This window comes from Penicillium subrubescens (assembly GCF_028828155.1).
Source record: "Penicillium subrubescens strain IBT 31985 chromosome Unknown utg000002l_segment0_segment0, whole genome shotgun sequence".
In the NCBI taxonomy this organism is placed as follows: Eukaryota; Fungi; Ascomycota; class Eurotiomycetes; order Eurotiales; family Aspergillaceae; genus Penicillium; species Penicillium subrubescens.
Window position 1 is genome coordinate 3,612,903 of NW_026643152.1, and position 17,923 is coordinate 3,630,825.

The following is a 17,923-nucleotide window of genomic DNA, read 5'->3' on the forward strand; positions in this document are numbered from 1 at the left end:
CAATGGAAAGAACAGACATTGAGTACATTATTTAGCCTTCAAGGTTTCAAAGTTTTGAAGAGAGCAAATAAATTATTTCACTCCATTGCCGGCCAGGGGGCTGAACGGCTGCGAGTTGGAGAGCCGATTAAGGGTATAGACCAGGGTAGCCACCCCCTCAGGGACTTCAGGGACTTAGGTACTATTGAGCGTAATTTTGTAAATGGTATGACCATTTGGGGTTGAAGCGCAAGCCACTGCGGGGAAATTCATCGGGTGAGGAGCCGGTTGAGCCGTTTCCCAGGCTTATCAGCCGACCGCGAAGCCGATCACGGGAGGGCCACGGGAAGCCTCCCGTGGGTACTGAGGCAATGTTAATCAGGAGGTGTAATTTAGGGGTAGTCCAATTGGTTCTAAGTGAGCTGATTGCGGGAGCCTGACAAGGAGATATCCCGTCGAGGATCGTATTCGTTGCTAGGTCTTGTCCCACCTCACGGGATTTACCCTGCCGTATACTAGGCCTAGGAGTGGCTGCAAATGGGTGCCGTCAGGTTCTGGATGCCCTAACTTGCGTGAATATCAGTTTCATTGCTAATTAATCTTCGACTCACAGCCTGTGTGGTAGATTGGAAGTGCGGCTAAAGATGGACTTTGATATAACAAACAGTAAGTCAATTTCACTTCTATAGTGACTGCCATCGAGTGCACAACTCACAACTCACAACTCACAACTTGGTTTTCACTTCTTTCCCCTTGGGATGAATACGGACGAGTTATTCTCCAGTGGTTTGCTACCGTACAATATTCTTGCCGAGATGAGAAACCCATTTTGCAACGCTGCACGTACTAACAGGAATGGACCGAACCAAAACATGTGTCCCTCATTGACGAACAGATGCCTCCTATCCCGATACCTTCTTCTTGCCTTTGAGCATCCTCATCACCCAGTACAGAATCAACACCACCGTCATCAGCTGAGCCAGCAAATGAGATACACAAGTGTGCAAACGTAGATACCCATATCAGAAACACCAAGAGGAGAAGCTAAATCAGCGTCCCTCGCTTAGTGCCCTGGTCGGTAGCGTTTGGCATTCTTATAGAAACCGACGGGGAAATAGAACAGAGCCACATAAACATGGAGGCGAGGCTGTACCATGGCATCTCTACCAAGATCTGACTGAACATGAACACTTTCCAGCTGTATGTTTTGGCTGGCCTCTCACGAGCCTCGTATAATGAGCGCTGCGCAATTAAGTGGGGAAATTGCTGGTCCACCAATTGCCCAACAATACTCATCAGCTCGAAAATGACAAACATCTGGTTCTGCAGTCCTTGAATACTCAGTGGAGAGTCGAGGAATACCAGGCCGATGAATAAACTGGTGGCAGTATAGAGGAGTAGTCTGGAGTAGATGTATGAGGGTGTGCGCCATGTATGTTGAAAGGCACGCTTCGTAACCTCAAGGAACTGGCGCCATGGGGGAGTCGCAAATTCATTGTATAGGGCAGAGTCACTCTTGCGATCAGTGACCAGCATGCTGAGTTTTTGGCCCGGAGATGGCCTACTTCGCTTTGAACAGTGCAGTATTCAGGGATAGGGCGCCATGTCTTGCGTCAGTCAATCTCTGAAGAGCTGCTAGGTGCGGCACCTATAACTTCGAGCATCCACTCGCCTGGGTTGGCGTCAGGGGAACACGGGTTGCCACCATTGCGCTCGAAGTAATCGATGTGGGTCTTTGAGTTGTCTCCGATTTCGCCTGGCCAGTAAACTTCTGTTAGCCTCTGCACGCTTATCAAGTCACAAGATACGCGAATTGAGGATGGTCAAAATATACCAAAATAAACCGTATTGACCCCTTCAGTATGTAAGAGCAGACGATCAAATCGTTGAAATAACATGACCGAGGGCTGGTGGATAGTGCGAAGAATAGACTGGCCCGCTTTAGAGACCTTGGCCAGTAGATCCAGGATTGCCCAGCTAGTCTGTGAGTCGAGGCCACAGGTCGGCTCGTCACTGAAGAGTAGTAGTAGTGGTAGTAGTAGTAGTAGTAGTAGTAGTAGTAGTAGTAGTAGTAGTAGTAGTAGTAGTAGTAGTAGTAGTAGTAGTAGTAGTAGTAGTAGTAGTGGTGGTGGTTTAGCAGCCAGTTCAATGCCGATAGTCAAGAGCTTGCGTTGCTCAACGTCGAGACCTTCCCCTGGCACGCCAACAACGGCATCGGCATACTCCTGCATGCAGAAAAGTTGGATGACTTCCTCGACATAGGCGAGTTTCTCTGCCCTTGGTACACTCCCTGGCTGGCGAAGAAGAGCCGGGAACCACAGAGCCTAATAGTGAAGGGCTAAGCTAGTCGGCTTGAATTGAGCCAAGATAATTGTTTACAGCAAGGAGCCACTCACCTCCTGGGCTGTACTCGTCTCAAGATGCAGATCTTGCTGTTGCGCGTATCCGGTCTTGCACTGGAAGCTCTCATCCCGCATTTTCCCATCAACCAGCATCTCGCACTGAGAATGCCCACGCCTGCACGGCAATCAGCTAGACAATCCAACAGTTTGGTCTTGCTAGCTCCCGTCACACCCATTGAAGCCGTCAATGTTCCGGGCTTCACCCAGCCATCGACATTATCCGGGATGCACCGAGGCTCGCCCTTGATCTTGATACAGTAGCACACGTTTAGTATATTTAGTCTGCCGGTTCATGATTCCCATGCATTACTCTTACAGCAACCAAGCGCGCACCAACCCAATCTTTCACTACTCGCGCAGGCTGAATCTGTTGGGATAGGCATACCGGTGGAGTTGGAGGTTGCGCGACTAGCGAGGACAAGCTTGGACTTGTGCAATAAACCACTGAAGACGAGGGAGGATCTAGCTCGAAGATTTCGCCTGATGATACGGGGCTGGCGGCCTCGGGAATGCAAGGTGTTCAAGAATTGGACTTTGTAGGGGTTGGAGCGGACTTTGGGTGGGAGTCTTTCTTTCCGGACACGGGTTTTGCTCATAGTTGGCTTGGGGAATATCGATAGCTGATACAGTCTGAAACTTCGATAAAGTTTCAACATGATCGATAAAGATCTTTCAAATAAGATTGATTGAAGCATGTCCGACTGCCACTGTACTACGACCCTTGGACGAACATTGGTGGAAAAGTTGGTGCAGATATACCGCCGAGATCCCGACGCCGGAGTTTCTCCGATCCATTTATTTCCAGGAATTCAAGCATCACAGTCATGTTGAAAGGTTTAACATTGAACAAGTATAGAAATCTTTCGGCGATATAGTAAAATTTAAGTAAAAGGCTATCTGAGGACTAAAATAAAGAGCCCATCAGCCAGAACTTTATCTATAGATCGGCTCATCCTACCCCGATACCCCGATGGAACCGAAGTCGGGAAATGCCCGCGGGGGACGAGACTTACATAAACCGACCAGACTCCGACCCCCACGCATCTCCCCGCACTAATTCAAAGGCCGTCGAAAAGGGTCGTTCTTGCCATGATTTTACTCTCATTCACAATCATCTCTCATTAATTATACCCGTTACTCCTTATCCTAATTTCTATCTATCACCATGAAGCTCCTCTACCCTACCTCCGTGAAACTCGACGTGCAGAGTCTACAAGGATTCTCCGTCTCTCTCCACCCCTATGATGTCAAATCCTCCATTCCCGAGGAACACGTCGACGCCGAAATCCTAGTGACCTGGGCCAACAGTTCCGACAACCTCAAGGATGCCGCCCAGCGCCTGAAGAACCTCAAATGGATCCAGTCCCTCGCCGCTGGTCCCAACGATGTCCTCTCCGCTGGATTCGATGCTTCCGCAATCGTCGTCACTACCGGCGTTGGTCTACATGATTATCCCGTCGCGGAGCACACGCTCGGTCTGTTGCTGAACGGTGCGCGACACTTTTACGAAATGCGCGACTATCAGTTGCAGTCTAAGTGGCCTGGTCATTTGGGCGGTTCTTTCCCGCGCTCGGATTTCACCACCTTGCGCGGTTCTCGCGTGCTTATTTGGGGATATGGAAGTATTGCGAAGACGCTTACTCCGTATCTGACTGCACTCGGTGCAAATGTGCGCGGTATCGCGCGGAGTCAGGGTGTGCGAAATGGCGTTGAAGTCTACGCTGAGGATAAATTGCCTGAGCTTCTCCCCGAGACAGACGCTCTTGTTATGATCTTGCCCGGCTCGGATTCTACAATCAACGCTTTGAACGCCGAGAGATTGAAGTTGCTTCCTAAGCATGCTTGGGTTGTTAATGTTGGTCGTGGTGTTTCCGTCGATGAAGATGCTCTTGCGGATGCACTGGAGAAGGGTGAGATTGCTGGAGCCGCGTTGGATGTGTTCAAGGAGGAGCCTCTTCCTGAGTCTAGTCGGCTTTGGAAGACGCCCAACCTTATTATCTCCCCTCATGCTGCTGGTGGGAGGCCCCAGGGTTGTGAGGGCCTGATTGCGGATAATCTACGACGGTTCTTGGCTGGACAGCAGCTGAAGAATGTCATCTAGAATCACTAAGAAAAATCTAGGTAACGAATAAGGAATAGAATAGACGGTTTTCCAATCAAATATCAGGACCTTGCACAAAGTAGTCCACGGCATGAATAGTGCACATCATATCCAGGACTTATCCTAGAGTCTTATCAGAGGATTAGTTAATTGGCCCTTCTGGTTGTAATTCTAATGCTTTTCTCCCTAACGGCCATGTCAGGGTTCAGAATAGACCCTATAATGCTCTTAGAAGCCTGCCAATGATGAGAGGAGAGTAACGGACGAGTGAGTCTCCCTTGTATCATAGAATCGCTCTGTTTTTGACAAGTGTGCCGCTATCACAATCAGTATGCGTACTACGGGATATGAGTGGTGGCGTGGACAAGCATAGCGCCCTTGGAAGGGTACTATCAGACTACATTGAACTTTCTACGATCGCTACAAATTATTACTACAGATTGAGGGAAGAAACTATCGAAACCATGACGAAACGAGGTCATTTGGGCATGACTAAAAGGGTATCAAAGGAAGAATCAAACAGGTGAGAAAAAAATCGAACCCCTTGTCCATGCCGCTTCGTTAATCATACAGAAGAATAGGGGCCTCGTCACCCTATCCTTCGGGGGGAAAAAAGAAAAGAAAAGAAAAGAAATGCAGGAGCACACGCTCTCCAGCGTCGTGCCTAGTTGGCCCTCTCCTTTCCCTTTCCCTCACCCACCTTCCCCTCGGCCCAGGCCTTGGCTCGGGCCTTCGCTTTCGCTCTGGCCTCTGCCCTGGCCTCTGCCCTAGCTTTCTCCAGTAGGCTCTTGGGGGCGGTGAGGTTGTTCGCCAGCCTCTTATTCGCCTGCTTGTCTGAGAGCTGGCGCTGGAGCTTGTGACGGGCAACCATCACCGGGACCGAGGAGTTGGAGAGGAGGTAATTTGAGAAGGAGCCGAGCAAGACTCTGTAATTCGTTAGTTTCTGTAAATCGTTGAAGTATCAAACATGTCGAGCAACTCACCCCTTCAAGGCACTTTGGCCACGAGCGCCCACGACCGCGAGGGTCGGCTCCAACTCGTCGATCTAGAGAGGGCATGTTAGTTCACAGTAATCTCAAGGCAATTTAAGATGATCAGTCTTCACTTACGGCCTCAGTGATCATCAGCTTTGGGCTCTTGCAGTGAATCACCTCCACTGCAACACGGACTTGCAAGCCCGTCTTCCGAAGAAATCCGATGCAAATGTCGGAGATCTTCTTCACGGCGCGGACTCGTTCGGCCTCCGCGGCGGGAGACGCACGCGCATCGGCAGAGCTCGCCTTACTGGCGACTCCGGAACCCAGCCGACCCAAGATGTTGAGGGTGCCAGGGCGAGAGGCACGGGTGACCTCCTTGGTCTGGCTGCCCACGACGGCCACCGCGTCTTGCATGGCCTTGGCCCCTTCGCCGACCTGAACGGAGGAGGAGGCGGCATCCTCATGCATGGCGTAGATCGCATACATGGTGTCGCCATCCCGCAACAAGCCGCCGATCGTCCACTCCAGGGCGTTCTGGGACTCTTGGCTGAGATCCGTGGCGACAACGTACTTGCGCTGGCGGCGGCGCCCCTCGTCAGCCTCCTTCTGGATCTCGTCAAACTCGCCCCGGACGATCGTACGGATGGAGCGATTGGGCACTCCGTTGTCGATCGTGGACACGTAGATGCTGAGTCCCTGGGCCCGGTTGATGGCGGCCTCCTCTTCTTCATCATCTGATCCGCATGGGGTACCAGCGGCGGATCGGGGGCGCGGGGTTGGGATCTCGTAGTTGGTCTGAGGACGGACGACTGTCTTCAGGACCGACTTTCGTGGCTGCTTGTCCATGCCGGGGATGTTGTGCTTGGAGGATGACGCTTCTAGATATTTTATCAGTATAGGTCAAGATCAAAGTGAATGAAGATTGATTGATACTTACGCTGCTCCGTGATGTTGAGGTTGGCGTCCTTTGGCTTGGCGAAGTCGCTGGCGGTGATGCTGGTGATGTCGTCCTTCTTGTTCTTAGTGCGGCCTCGAGGGACGGTCACGAAGGTTACTCCGGGGATGGACTCTTCCTCGCCAGAGGATTCATAGTCGTCTTCATCATCGTCGTCGTCGGAGTCATCATCATCATCGCTGCTACTGCTCTCGATGAGGTTGTTGTCACGGTCGAAGACGTCCTTTGCCAGGCGCTCGCCGGACTCGCCATGTTCAGTTGGCTGCACGTAGCTTGGCATACTGCCAGAAGGCTTCACCAGAGCTTCGTCGGATCTATTGTGAGAGCCCTCCATTTTCAGTGTGTTCTCAGTGTTGGGGGTGGTGGAGGTGGTAGAGATGGTGGGGATGGTGGGTTGAGATTCAGAGGTGAGATTGAAAGTGCGAGTGGTGGTACGAGTGGTGGTGCGATTGGTGGGGGAAGCAGAACGACTAAGCTCTGAGCCAGAAGTGGGAGAACGCAAGTCCAAAGAAGAACTCCGGCGAGATGACGAGCCCCGACTGGACTCGCGCCCACGACTCAAACTTCGGGGAAGCAAACGCCCCTCCAACCCCGACATCATGGCAGCCACTGCCTTTCGTCCTTGGGTCAACTTTTTCGATCCCGTCTGCTCTGATGAATTTGTAGACACATCTGATCTGGCATCCTCATCAATTCCAGATCTCCGAGCAGCAGGAGCTTGGCTGTCATCCAGAGACGGCTGACCAGATGATCCAAGCTGGACATCCTCAACATGGGCGACATCTTCAACATGGGTTGATTCCCTCTCTGGAGAACTTGCTGCAGACCGCATAGCCGATGCTGCAACCCGCGGTTCTCTCTCCGGAGAACTTGCTGCAGTTGAAATTGACATAGCTGATGTTGCAAGCCGCAATGGCGATTGGACGAATGGCTCGGCGGCGCCTCGAGCTCCACGTCTCGACCGTGAGCTAGACCAGTGAGAATGACGGTTGCTTGCAGACTGCGGGGGTCTCAGTACGTTCCGTACCGCGCGGTGCAAGCCTAAAAACCCCCATTCACGAGAAGAGAAGGTCGGGGATTGCGATGAAGACTGAGGAGTCGGACCCGGGACTTGGGCGTTTTCCTCAGGTGCAGACTGGGAAGCTGGGGAAGAGGAAGAAGATGTGGGGGAGACTCGGCCGTCAGCTTGGTACGACATCTCGTGCGGTTCCGCCTGCGGCGGGCTTGACCTGTTGTGGAGAACTCGGCACGCCACACAGCCAACGAGAAGCCTCGGCGGGACAGGAATGTGGAGCTGATCGCCCGGCTTATGATCAATAAGGTCTTTGCGCTCAAGGGGGTGAACCCTGATCAGCTGCGCTAGATCAGCCAAGCGAAGGATTCCAGAACACTCAGTGGCTGCAGCTTGCAGTTGGCATGCACAGGCACAGAATGCTGGGGAGGATGTGGGGAAGCGTGAAGAATGAAGAAATGACAAGAATGAAAGCGCTCTCTCATCGAAAGCTCTGAAGAAGGGTGCGGAGAAGCGATTGAGAAAGGAAGAAGCGACTGAGAGGAGAAAGAAGCGCTTGAGATGGAAAAAAACGTGGATGGGAGGGTGTCGAGGAAAAAGATCTTGGAGAAGGCGCTGCTGTCTGGCCAAGCTGCCCTGTCCCAACGACAGTCCCAACGATCTGATGGACTCAAGGACTAGTCGACTAATCGCGGCGGCGAAAACGACTAAGCGGATGGCCTGGCGACCTGATATGCTCATATCAGGGCCTCGGGGAGTAGGGCGCACATCTGCCTATCCATCGCGGTGGCTATGCGGTCTCAATGGCTACTTGTTCGTGGAGGGCATCGAACTAGGGCACCGGAGGTATATGAGGAGTATACAGTGCACTGGGCTCATCCGTACGGGCTACTTGTGGGTTATTCTCGATTGAACGGAGTGATACATTGAGCAATTCCTGTGCAATGTTGGAGAAAACTACGAGGCTCCTCCCAATCCTGTACTAAGCACCAGGTATGGAGGGAGGAGCGCTAGAAATCGGCTTCTACACGGATTTTGACGGAGAAAATGTGTTCAGTGGAAAACATATTGAAAGCTATGAAATCATGGAGCGCCTCCCAGATTCCAGACCAAGCACCAGATACATACATACATCAGAGGGGGAAAGATATACCGGATTGTGGATCAGACCAGACCAGACCAGATGCAAGCGCAAACCAACTCCCCGGGAACCAAAGACCATCAAAAAAAGGAAGCGCTCAGTAAACATCATGTGAATCATGGTGGAAAAGTGCAATACAACAGCGGTGCCAGCTACTTGGCAGATTTCTTAGTCTTGGGTTTCGCGTCCTTGGATTTCTTGCGGGCACCAACAGCAGCAAACGCCTCCTCCGATGGTTCATCCATTGGACCGCGCTTCTTACCCTTAGGCTGGCCATATTTCTCCTCCAATTGAGCAAGGAAGCCCTGTCCACGTTGCTGCTGACGCTTGGTGATAAGCGCAAGAAGATCATCATCTCCGCCTCCGCTAGTGGCCTTGGATGCCTTAGCAGCCGCAGCAGCCTTCTTCTTCTTGTTATTGTCCACCTCCTTGGCGAGTTTCTCAGCTTCTTTGGCCTCCTTCTGTGCACGCTTCACTCTGCGCTGGCGTTTGCTCTCGGATTCCTCGCTGTACTTTGTGTACTTCTCCACTTCGCCGTCGGCAATGGCCTGGTTGATGATAGCCCGGAAGCGCTCGTCGTCATCCAGGACGTTGGACAGCATTACAGACTCATAGATGCCATCCATATCACCTTCGTGCTGATCATAGGCCTCCAACAGGTCCCTCTTCTCTTCATCGGAGCCTTGGTATTTCTTTTGGAAATCGGACACGGCGCGAGTGTCGAGCATTGCAGATAGCTGCTCGCGGTAAAAGTCCAACCAGTCAAAGTCGCCATCTTCACCGAGAACGTCATCGGTGTTGCCGGTGCGATCATAAATCTTTCGGCGGCGCTCGTCGGAGAGGACGCCGTAGGCGAGAGCGATTTGTTGGAATTTCTTATGGGCTTCTTCGCGGACGTCTTCGCTGACCTTGTCTATGCTTGAGTGGTTAGTTGAGTTTTCGGATGGAATTTGAGGATGACTAGGGAATTAGGAATTACCAGGATGATGCTTCAAAGCATTCTTCTTGTATGCAGTCTTGATTGCCTCCGGGGTCGCATCGGACTGGACGCCGAGGATTTTGTAGAGATCTTCCTCGACTGACGGCGGCTGCTCGTCAACGACGTTTTTTGTCTTTGCACCTTTCGCCATTGAGAATATTCAAGTGTTGGAATGGGATCAAAATGGCGATGTCAAAGGGCGCTTCGGACTGGCAGAAGAACATGCATTAACCAATCTAGTAAGATGGGCAGGCGCGGGTTGAGTTTACGCGAGTTCGACGCGCCGGACCCATTCCGTCATTGTTCTGCTGGAGCTCCCCGCTTTCACTCGTGAGCTTCACAATCTCACCTCATCAACCTCGACCTTGCTATTTTCCCACATAGTCATTTCTATTTCTTGGACTTTCCTATACCTTTGAAAAGTCAATTACCTCAATTTTACTACAATTAACCTGCCATTCTACGCCAATCCCATCTCGCAATTGGTCCAACAAACACTCTCACCACTACAATGACGAACCCATCCCCGCACTCTGCTTACATCCAGAAATGCATCTCCCTGGCCGAACAATCCCCTCCACGCCCAACAAACTTCCGCGTCGGAGCACTCCTCCTCTCCCGCAAAGACGATGACCCAACCGGCTCAAACGACCAAATCCTCTCCACGGGCTACACAATGGAACTCGCGGGTAACACGCACGCCGAGCAATGCTGTTTCGCCAACTTCGCCGCCGTCCACAACGTCCCCGAAGACCAAGTAGCCTCGGTGCTACCCGGCGAACCAGGCCGAAAGCTCGTCATGTACGTCACGATGGAGCCATGCGGGAAGCGATTGTCGGGTAATGCGCCGTGTGCGCAGCGCATTGCGCGGACTCGCGAGGGCGGGCGGCCCGGTATTCATAAGGTGTATTTTGGTGTGAAGGAGCCGGAGACGTTTGTGGGAGAGTCGGAGGGGTGTCGGATGTTGAGTGAGGCGGGGATTGAGTGGGAGCATGTGGGTGGGTCTGAGAGGGAGATTTTGACGGTTGCTGTGGCGGGTCATGAGGATCCTGAGGCGGAGGTTAGGGTTGCTCTTGGTGAGAAGGGGAAGGAGAAGGAGACGAATGTGGATAATATTAGTCCTGAAGAGAGGAAGAGGCAGGAGCAGATACCACGGAATCCGAAAAAGAGGATGATGGAAGGGGAGACTCCGGTGTGAGGTAGAGGACCCTGATATCAAATCCTATAGATTGTTGCTCTTTGGCAGCGCAAAAATTGGCTTTTTTAGCCCATAGACAAGATTTTACCACCAGTCATCGAATAAATCCTTAGCACGAAAGTGGTCCATAATAAGATCGCTAGGTACGCTAATCAGTAGTTTCCTCAGCTGGTATACTGGGTTCCACGTGACCCCACGCATCCTCTTCCTATCGCCAGCAACCTGTTAAACTCCGATCCCTCCATCCTACCAAGTCAAACCCATGGCATACATGAACACCCTGATCCCAACGAGAAAATGACCCGATGGCGACAACCCAAAATGTGGACCCAATTTTCTACCCCGCGTTCTGCTTCAAGGCATCGCCAACGCACTTCGCCTGGGTGAAGATGGCAGCCGCTGATGTCCATCGACTACAGAGACCAAGGAACTTTGAAGGTAGGCGCGGATCCACTTTTTCTTGATTGGTGTTATACCCAACAAGCTAGGAGGCGTTTCTTTCATGCGTACCCTTGTTCTGCAGATAGCCTTGTCTGGGGCCCAGGAATTGAGACCTTCTCCCCGGTTTCTATGGAAAATAATGAGACTCTTGCTACTTGCCCTTTTCCGCAAAACCAAGATTGAGATCAATGATCCCTGCTAATACTCACCAGGCCAAACAATCTTCTTCTATAAGAACCACCCAATCCGCTTCGTCAGCGTCGTGGGCGTGATCGTAGCCCGGACAGAAATCACCAAACGTACAATCCTGATGCTAGATGATAGCAGCGGCGCCACAGTAGACGTCTGTGTCTTGCAATCCGATCCCAAAGAAAGGCAAAAGACAGAGACAGAGGACACCCAGGCCTCAAATATCTCAAAAACCGAGCCAGATGCATCGACATCCCTGGATACCCCAGCACAAACCATCACCACAAAAACACCACTATTACAAACAGAGCACGTCTCAGCTACAGACCGCACAATCCTCGACATAACGCACCTAAAACCTGGCACAACAGTCCGAGTAAAAGGCACATTATCCCGCTTCCGCTCAATCATGCAACTCAACCTCGAGCGATTCACGGTAATCCGCGACACAAACGCCGAAATGCAATTCATCGATGAAAGACTCCAATTCCTCGTCGAAGTTCTCGCCGTGCCATGGGTACTATCCAACGAGGAGATTGAGCAATTACGAGCTGAGGCGGAGAGGGTGGATGCCAAGGCTATTGAGAATAGGCAGCGGGCCGAGCAGCGTGTGAAAAGAAGGGCTGAGCGGGAAGAAAGGGATTATCGACATATTCAGAAACGGTATGAGAGGGAGGAGAGGAGGAGGGCTAAGGAGGCGGGTGTTTGTAAGGAGGATGGTATTAATTTTATGCGGGATATGAGGCGGAAGAGGGTTTTGGATGCGGATGATGGTGGGGATGGGAGACGGTGATGAGGAATTATAATATGATATAAGGCGAGCTTCTATATTACATTACACTGTGTACTTGCAAGAGATTCCCGAGCGTACACAAAATAATAGATGGGAGGGATATGAATCTTACGCGATGTTGTGGAAATCAGACCTTCCCGAATATCTTTCGAATGATCTTCCTGGGCAAGCCTAGGCTATATCCCTCGATTTGTCCTTTCAAGTACCATTTATAGTTTAGTTCTGTGTTTCAAGTAGAACCCTCCTTCCTGATAGTTTTCTGTTAACTAAATAAACCTTTTGATATTTGGCCGCTATCAAACGCCATAGAAATGTAACAAATTTTTTAAAAACATGTAGTAAAAATGATATATTAATAGCGCCCAAAACATCAAGTATCGAACATGGTTCATCAGTCATCATCGCCAACCCCAGAGACTGGTGGGTATATTCATGTCACACGAAAACGCCAAGCCGAAAAGTGATGAAACAGCGTGGAAACCAGGAAGCGAGAGCCGAAAAACACAGAAAGGACAAGGCTTGGAAACAGAACCAACCAAAGAACATTTTAATGATACCGCTTGTGCTCGTGCACAGGTCCACCACCCTGCCCACCCAACAAGCCGCGGTAGTACTCGTCCTCACTGGCACGACTTCCACCGCGATGGTGCTCTCTATACCGACGGACATCATCCTCAGGCAAAATCGAGGTGGGCGAGTCCGTGTATAGATCACCGGTGGAAACACCACCGTATCGAGGGGGAGCCGCATCACGGCCAAGCAGGTCACTCTCCGAATGTCTATAATCATGGCTCATGCCGCGGGACGAACTGCGTGATCCTCGCGAGTATCGCCGCCGTGGATGTCCAGTTCCCGAGCCAGTCCGTGACGAGTAGAGACCATCGGCAGCACTATATTTGTCTGAGGTGGAGTGTCGATGACTTGTGACCGAGCTTGGGACGTCTAGTGGGCGTCCCGACGAGAAGGATTCTGTGCGGCTGCGTGTGTGGCCGGCCTCTTCGTATTTCTTTCCTCCGCCGGGCTGAGCCGAGTATGGTTTTCTCTCGCGCTCGATTGGTTTTGAGGGAGCGGGTTCGTCTTCGTCGTCGATTACGGCGGCGGAAGATGATGCCGAGGGAGGTGGTCGACCCCGTTCAAAGGATCGGGATCGCTCTGTCGAGCCGGATGTGGTGGGAGTTGCAGGCTGGGAGGGTTCGAGGTGAGATGGTGTGGGTTTCTTTGCGCGAGCTGCTTGGGAACGCTCTTCTTCTGTGATACGGGGCAGATCCACACCGCAGTGCTTCATGATATGTTCCTCAACTTCCTCTCTCAGTTTAAGGTCGGCGACGTCGGGGAACAACCGGCGTGGGATTTCTTTGGGGAAACGCTCTTTCTTGTCGTCTGGGTTGCTGATAGGCATGTTCAGAACGGCCTTTTGGAGACGCTCGTATTCGCGCTCTGGATGAGCTTGGATCATAATTGTGGCCCATACTTCGAAGCCTTTGGGTGTGAGGCCGGGTATGTCGGGCCGTTCCTTGAGGTCGTCAAGCTGGACAAGATGGTGCTGCGCTTTTACCTCTCGGAAGAGCCTTGAGACTGAGGATGTTCGGTCATCGAAGATATCTGCAAATAAACATGTTAGATACACTGCAGCGAAGCGAGATGGCAATCCCCGTTGAACTAACCTTGCCACGGATAAGGGTCCCACGACACATCGGTATCAGCGTAGAACTTCTGCAGCTTATCCGGAACGATCACAATGGTATTTCCCGGCGGGTAATCCTCGATCTAGAATAATAGTTAGCTCTCTGATCGGACTGGCACATCACATATAGCATTCGTATTTACCAGATGCATTGCAATTCCTCGCAAGAACTGCCCCAACCTCTTCGTCGGCTTGCCATCCACGAACAGTTTCCCCCAAATCTTCTCCAGCGTAGTCATCTCCATGACTGTCGCGTCTCTGGATGGCGGCTTCGGCCGTTCCATTTTCTGACTCCCATGGCTAGACATCGATTCGCGCCTGCTACTCAGCGGGTCGGGTGATTGCTTGGGAGTTGGGCGCATATCACGGGTATCACTCGCATATCCTGTAGACGACGGTGCCTGAGGGGCAACATATGGCTGAGTAGATTCGAAGCTACTAGACATAGGATTGACCTGGGGCATCGAGTCGGCTCGCTGTGATACATTCGGCGGCGACTCCGAGTGCGGACGAGGCGCCAGATCTGGACCTGCGGACCATGAAGGTTGCTGCGACTGCGATCGCGGCGGTGCGGGCGCAGAAGATCCAGGGCCCTGGAGGTTCCCCAGGCCTGTGGCTTTGAGCTGCTGGATGACGGTTGCGGTGATCTGGCTTAGGACGTCTGGAGAGAGATATTCGGAGGAGTTTGTCTGGTGCACCGCCGAGCTAACCGCATCATTCAGATACCCATGACCTGGTCCAAAATTCTGCGGTCGGGGTGTATCTGAATCCATGCTCTGAGGGGACGATGTGGGCGGGGGCATCTGCGGTTGAGGCATATTCAGACGGTCGGGCTCGTAGTTGTTCGATGGGTATGGGGGTGTGGGCGTGTACCCGTGAGGGTCATTTGGATCCGAGTTCATGTTGCCCGGTTGATAGGGGTTTGCTGACGAATGGTACCCATCGTAAGCCATTGAAGAGGTAGTTCAAGGCCCCTTGGGGGAAGACGAGCGGGCGCAGAAGTGGGGGAGAACAGTGGGGAGAGTCTCTGCGCACCGAACAAGTACGGTCGATGCGCTGAGGAGAGGTCACGATGAAGGCCACAAATAGCAGAGACACTTGAGAGACAGAGACTGGACACAGAAGCACAGAAGCGAGAAACCAAAACAGCAGCCCGAAACGAGGATGTCAGGCAGAGAAATTGTCAGCGTTGGAGGGGCTGTGGGGAAAACGGGTGGCGATCTCCAACAGGTCTGGCGTCACTAGACTTGCTACAGAGTACTACAATAATAATAGGGGAAGATAATGATAAGAAGATAGGGGTAGTCTCGTCACTGTTCTGCTCTCCTGTATAATATTGAACACAAGTAAACCAGAGAGGGAGGACAGCAGGAAAGAGTCCAACCACAGAGACCCAAAGACTCGACGTCACTGCAAATAATCTTGTCTTGTGGTTGATGTTGAATGTGGCGCACATTTTAATCTATTCCAGTGCCACAAGAGGGGGGCATCTCTTATTAACTCCCGTCATGATCGGCATACTCCCATATGCCTATATGGATCTTCCATGCGATACCTGCATCAAAAGACGTAAACGATGTCAACTACGATGCATTCCATACCCTATCAGCATTCCGGCCGACCACGTTTCATCTGGTGAGTAGCGTGGAAAGCGTGTCATGATGGCCCATCATGCATACGAGCAGTCGGGTTCGCTCCGTAGGATTGACAACATCCAATCAGCAAGGACTCGATGACGATCTAGCGATTAGGTGTGACTATTCTTATACTGTAGAAAACAATGTCATCATTCCACAGATTTGCAATGGTCGGTCACTATTGTAGATATTTTCAGCCCTCTGGAACACTCATGGCTGGGCTGCGTTAGCGTGGGGCCAAGATATATTTTTGGCACTCTGGCGTACTTTCTTGAGACCTACATTAAGCCCTACGGACAATTATAGTAATTCATTGCTTACAGATTATAGAGCTATTATATTCTATCTTTTCGTGCTGTAGGTACAAAAGGAGATAAAAGTACACAAAACATGGCGAACCGCTGGCTCAAGTGGGGTTGAACCATCCAGCGGACGTCATATCCATGGGTACACGCAAGGGGCAACCCAGAATGCTTTATACCGTTAGACTTACTATGAGTTACTATGAAGTTTCACGCAAATATCGAATTTACCTAACCCCATAAGTTCCAGAAATTCTTATTAACCCTAGACTGGTCGTGTACTGCTACCACTAGGGACAAAAGGGCTCGTAGCCCACCACATTTCGTATCCTCCCCGCAGCAAGGGACCGCCGGACAAGAGAGGAAAAGAACGAGCACTTCCAAGATCCTTCGATCACACACCGAGCTTATGTGTTCCGATCATGTCCATCAAGTCAAGCTCGATTCGCGGCAACGCAGAAAATCACCACTGGTAGGAACTGGTGTAGTACACATCATCATCGTAGCCAAAGACAACCGCAAACGACATATCTCCGATGATGTTCTGGTTCTGGGTGGGAGCTCGAATGGCCGAAGCGGAACTTGCGCCGCCGCTCCACTGTATAAATATTTGGATCATTAGTATATTCACAGCCTTCCAGATATCTCGTAGGAAATGATGGAAACTTACGCTCTCCGCTCTCATTCCGAAACGACGATTTGTAGGCACGAATGTATCCTCGTTCTCCTCCAGGGCGGGTTCCTGGCGCATGATATTCTCAGCCATTCCAATAGTTCTGGTAATGACGGGGGCGGACTCGGAGTTCTAGAAGAGCATAACAAAGTTGGCCACTTCTTCCAAAGGCATAGGCAGCTTGGAACATAAACAAGACTCACCTTTTCAGTCACTCGACCGGGATCCAAGTTTGCCATAGCGCGGGTGAGCTCGCTGACCGGCTTGTCCAGCTCGTCCTGCGTAGCAGTGACATTGTCACCCTCATCGAGCTGCATGTTGTCCTGGTGTCCGAGAACCAGATTTTCCGGACCACTTGGGGGAGCTCAGTGATCTCGTCCGGATCCTCAGCCATCTTGTCACGCTCATCAAGCTGCAAGCTGTCCTGGCATAGAAGGCAAGTCTGTTCAACGTCACCATATGTATCAATAAACTGTGCATACCCCAAAATACATTCAGATAATCAACATACCGGCTGCTGAAGCTGGCGCTGGGTGTGGGCGAACTCGTTGATGGACCGGACCTGATTGCAAGTCATGCAAGGAATCTCGGAGCGCGACTGGGTGCCGCAACAATCACATCGGACAACTTGCTGGTTATCCAATACCTCAATCCCCTTCTTACGGATTTCCGCGAGGAGGCGCTTCTTTGCAGAAGGGCTGTATCTCTCAAGTGGCAGCTCTCTATCACACAGCATACAGGTGATGCTGTGGCCGGTTAGCACTTGATATGACCGCAAAAAGTCAGACTCATGATATACTTACGTATCTGGAAGAGAGACTCTGTGTATGACTCTATCAGTAAATCTCTCATCAAGGGTTAAATGAACTCTTTGGAACGAACATACGATTCGCGGGCATCTCCCTGCCATCCACCAGATGGCGCCGCGCCAGCAGCGAATTGGCGGCTTTCCTTCACCATTTTGCCTAAACCTTTGATGAGGGGCTTTTGAATGGCCTGAAGATGTTGAGGAAGATGAGTTCTAAAAAGGTTTGAAAAGATCGAGCGACTGAGGTTGTGGGAGGTTGATGGAGGGGTGCGATGGCAGGGAAGGTACCTCGGACACGCCCAGAAGGAAAGTACCGGAATATTTAACCTCGTTGAGCTCAACAGGCACATTAGGCAAACTATCTAGAATGTGACTGAGCTATTTCTATAACAAACGATACATATTGTTGTGTGGAAAGACTCGCCGAGTAAGCGATTGCTGTGTATTTTTGATGTTGAGGGTATAGAGCAATTTCTCGCTTTACTGGAATGTTCTGGAGCGAATTTTGCTCATTAAGAATAGACGAGTGACTCTAAGAGACAGATAGATGTTTAATATGAAGGAATTGGACGATTTCAGGTTCGTTATGATACTAGTCATGGAAGGTTGGAGGTCAGACTCCCGTGGAAGTAGGAACTAGGGGCGCATACCA

At 51.3% G+C, this 17,923-nt stretch overlaps 9 protein-coding genes across 9 annotated transcripts; 3 read left to right on the forward strand and 6 right to left on the reverse strand.

Annotated features, from left to right (window-relative positions):
• Positions 1 to 1,023: 1,023 nt before the first annotated feature.
• On the reverse strand, positions 1,024 to 1,515 carry N7473_002671 (uncharacterized protein; the record flags this gene model as incomplete). The annotated part of the gene is made up of 1 exon (XM_057148611.1): positions 1,024 to 1,515. One exon carries the CDS (start codon positions 1,513 to 1,515, stop codon positions 1,024 to 1,026), a length of 492 nt encoding a protein of 163 aa, XP_057012265.1.
• Positions 1,516 to 1,592: 77 nt separating this feature from the next.
• On the reverse strand, positions 1,593 to 2,675 carry N7473_002672 (uncharacterized protein; the record flags this gene model as incomplete). The annotated part of the gene is given in 5 exon segments (XM_057148612.1): positions 1,593 to 1,735; positions 1,814 to 2,303; positions 2,376 to 2,496; positions 2,526 to 2,629; positions 2,646 to 2,675. 5 exon segments carry the CDS (start codon positions 2,673 to 2,675, stop codon positions 1,593 to 1,595), a joined length of 888 nt encoding a protein of 295 aa, XP_057012266.1.
• An 871-nt stretch (positions 2,676 to 3,546) lies between these two features.
• On the forward strand, positions 3,547 to 4,482 carry N7473_002673 (phosphoglycerate dehydrogenase; the record flags this gene model as incomplete). Its single annotated transcript, XM_057148613.1, has 1 exon — positions 3,547 to 4,482. One exon carries the CDS (start codon positions 3,547 to 3,549, stop codon positions 4,480 to 4,482), a length of 936 nt encoding a protein of 311 aa, XP_057012267.1.
• Positions 4,483 to 5,146: 664 nt separating this feature from the next.
• On the reverse strand, positions 5,147 to 7,612 carry N7473_002674 (universal stress protein family domain protein; the record flags this gene model as incomplete). The annotated part of the gene is made up of 4 exons (XM_057148614.1): positions 5,147 to 5,408; positions 5,466 to 5,527; positions 5,592 to 6,337; positions 6,397 to 7,612. 4 exons carry the CDS (start codon positions 7,610 to 7,612, stop codon positions 5,147 to 5,149), a joined length of 2,286 nt encoding a protein of 761 aa, XP_057012268.1.
• Positions 7,613 to 8,719: 1,107 nt separating this feature from the next.
• Positions 8,720 to 9,697, reverse strand: N7473_002675 (DnaJ domain protein; the record flags this gene model as incomplete). Its single annotated transcript, XM_057148615.1, has 2 exons — positions 8,720 to 9,480; positions 9,547 to 9,697. The coding sequence occupies 2 exons, from the start codon at positions 9,695 to 9,697 to the stop codon at positions 8,720 to 8,722; spliced, it is 912 nt and encodes a 303-aa protein (XP_057012269.1).
• A 360-nt stretch (positions 9,698 to 10,057) lies between these two features.
• On the forward strand, positions 10,058 to 10,744 carry N7473_002676 (putative DRAP deaminase; the record flags this gene model as incomplete). Its single annotated transcript, XM_057148616.1, has 1 exon — positions 10,058 to 10,744. The coding sequence occupies one exon, from the start codon at positions 10,058 to 10,060 to the stop codon at positions 10,742 to 10,744; it is 687 nt and encodes a 228-aa protein (XP_057012270.1).
• Positions 10,745 to 10,996: 252 nt separating this feature from the next.
• N7473_002677 (OB-fold domain-containing protein) lies at positions 10,997 to 12,266 on the forward strand. The gene is made up of 2 exons (XM_057148617.1): positions 10,997 to 11,182; positions 11,398 to 12,266. Exons 1-2 carry the CDS (start codon positions 11,050 to 11,052, stop codon positions 12,165 to 12,167), a joined length of 903 nt encoding a protein of 300 aa, XP_057012271.1. The 5' UTR covers positions 10,997 to 11,049; the 3' UTR covers positions 12,168 to 12,266.
• Positions 12,267 to 12,499: 233 nt separating this feature from the next.
• On the reverse strand, positions 12,500 to 15,143 carry N7473_002678 (uncharacterized protein). Its single transcript, XM_057148618.1, has 3 exons — positions 13,995 to 15,143; positions 13,832 to 13,934; positions 12,500 to 13,769 (listed from the first exon to the last, which is right to left on the reverse strand). Exons 1-3 carry the CDS (start codon positions 14,802 to 14,804, stop codon positions 12,715 to 12,717), a joined length of 1,968 nt encoding a protein of 655 aa, XP_057012272.1. The 5' UTR covers positions 14,805 to 15,143; the 3' UTR covers positions 12,500 to 12,714.
• A 1,110-nt stretch (positions 15,144 to 16,253) lies between these two features.
• Positions 16,254 to 17,423, reverse strand: N7473_002679 (uncharacterized protein; the record flags this gene model as incomplete). Its single annotated transcript, XM_057148619.1, has 7 exons — positions 16,254 to 16,388; positions 16,461 to 16,595; positions 16,667 to 16,774; positions 16,816 to 16,905; positions 16,975 to 17,209; positions 17,267 to 17,284; positions 17,350 to 17,423. The coding sequence occupies 7 exons, from the start codon at positions 17,421 to 17,423 to the stop codon at positions 16,254 to 16,256; spliced, it is 795 nt and encodes a 264-aa protein (XP_057012273.1).
• Between the last annotated feature and the right edge of the window lie 500 nt (positions 17,424 to 17,923).

Coding starts and splice junctions, on each gene's coding strand:
- N7473_002678 (XM_057148618.1), bottom strand. CDS start 14,804: ATGGCTTACGATGGGTACCATTCGTCAGCAAACCCCTATCAACCGGGC. Junction 13,935..13,994: donor GAGGAATTGCAATGCATCTG/GTAAATACGAAT, acceptor CTATTATTCTAG/ATCGAGGATTACCCGCCGGG. Junction 13,770..13,831: donor GGACCCTTATCCGTGGCAAG/GTTAGTTCAACG, acceptor GTTTATTTGCAG/ATATCTTCGATGACCGAACA.
- N7473_002677 (XM_057148617.1), top strand. CDS start 11,050: ATGGCGACAACCCAAAATGTGGACCCAATTTTCTACCCCGCGTTCTGC. Junction 11,183..11,397: donor GAGACCAAGGAACTTTGAAG/GTAGGCGCGGAT, acceptor AATACTCACCAG/GCCAAACAATCTTCTTCTAT.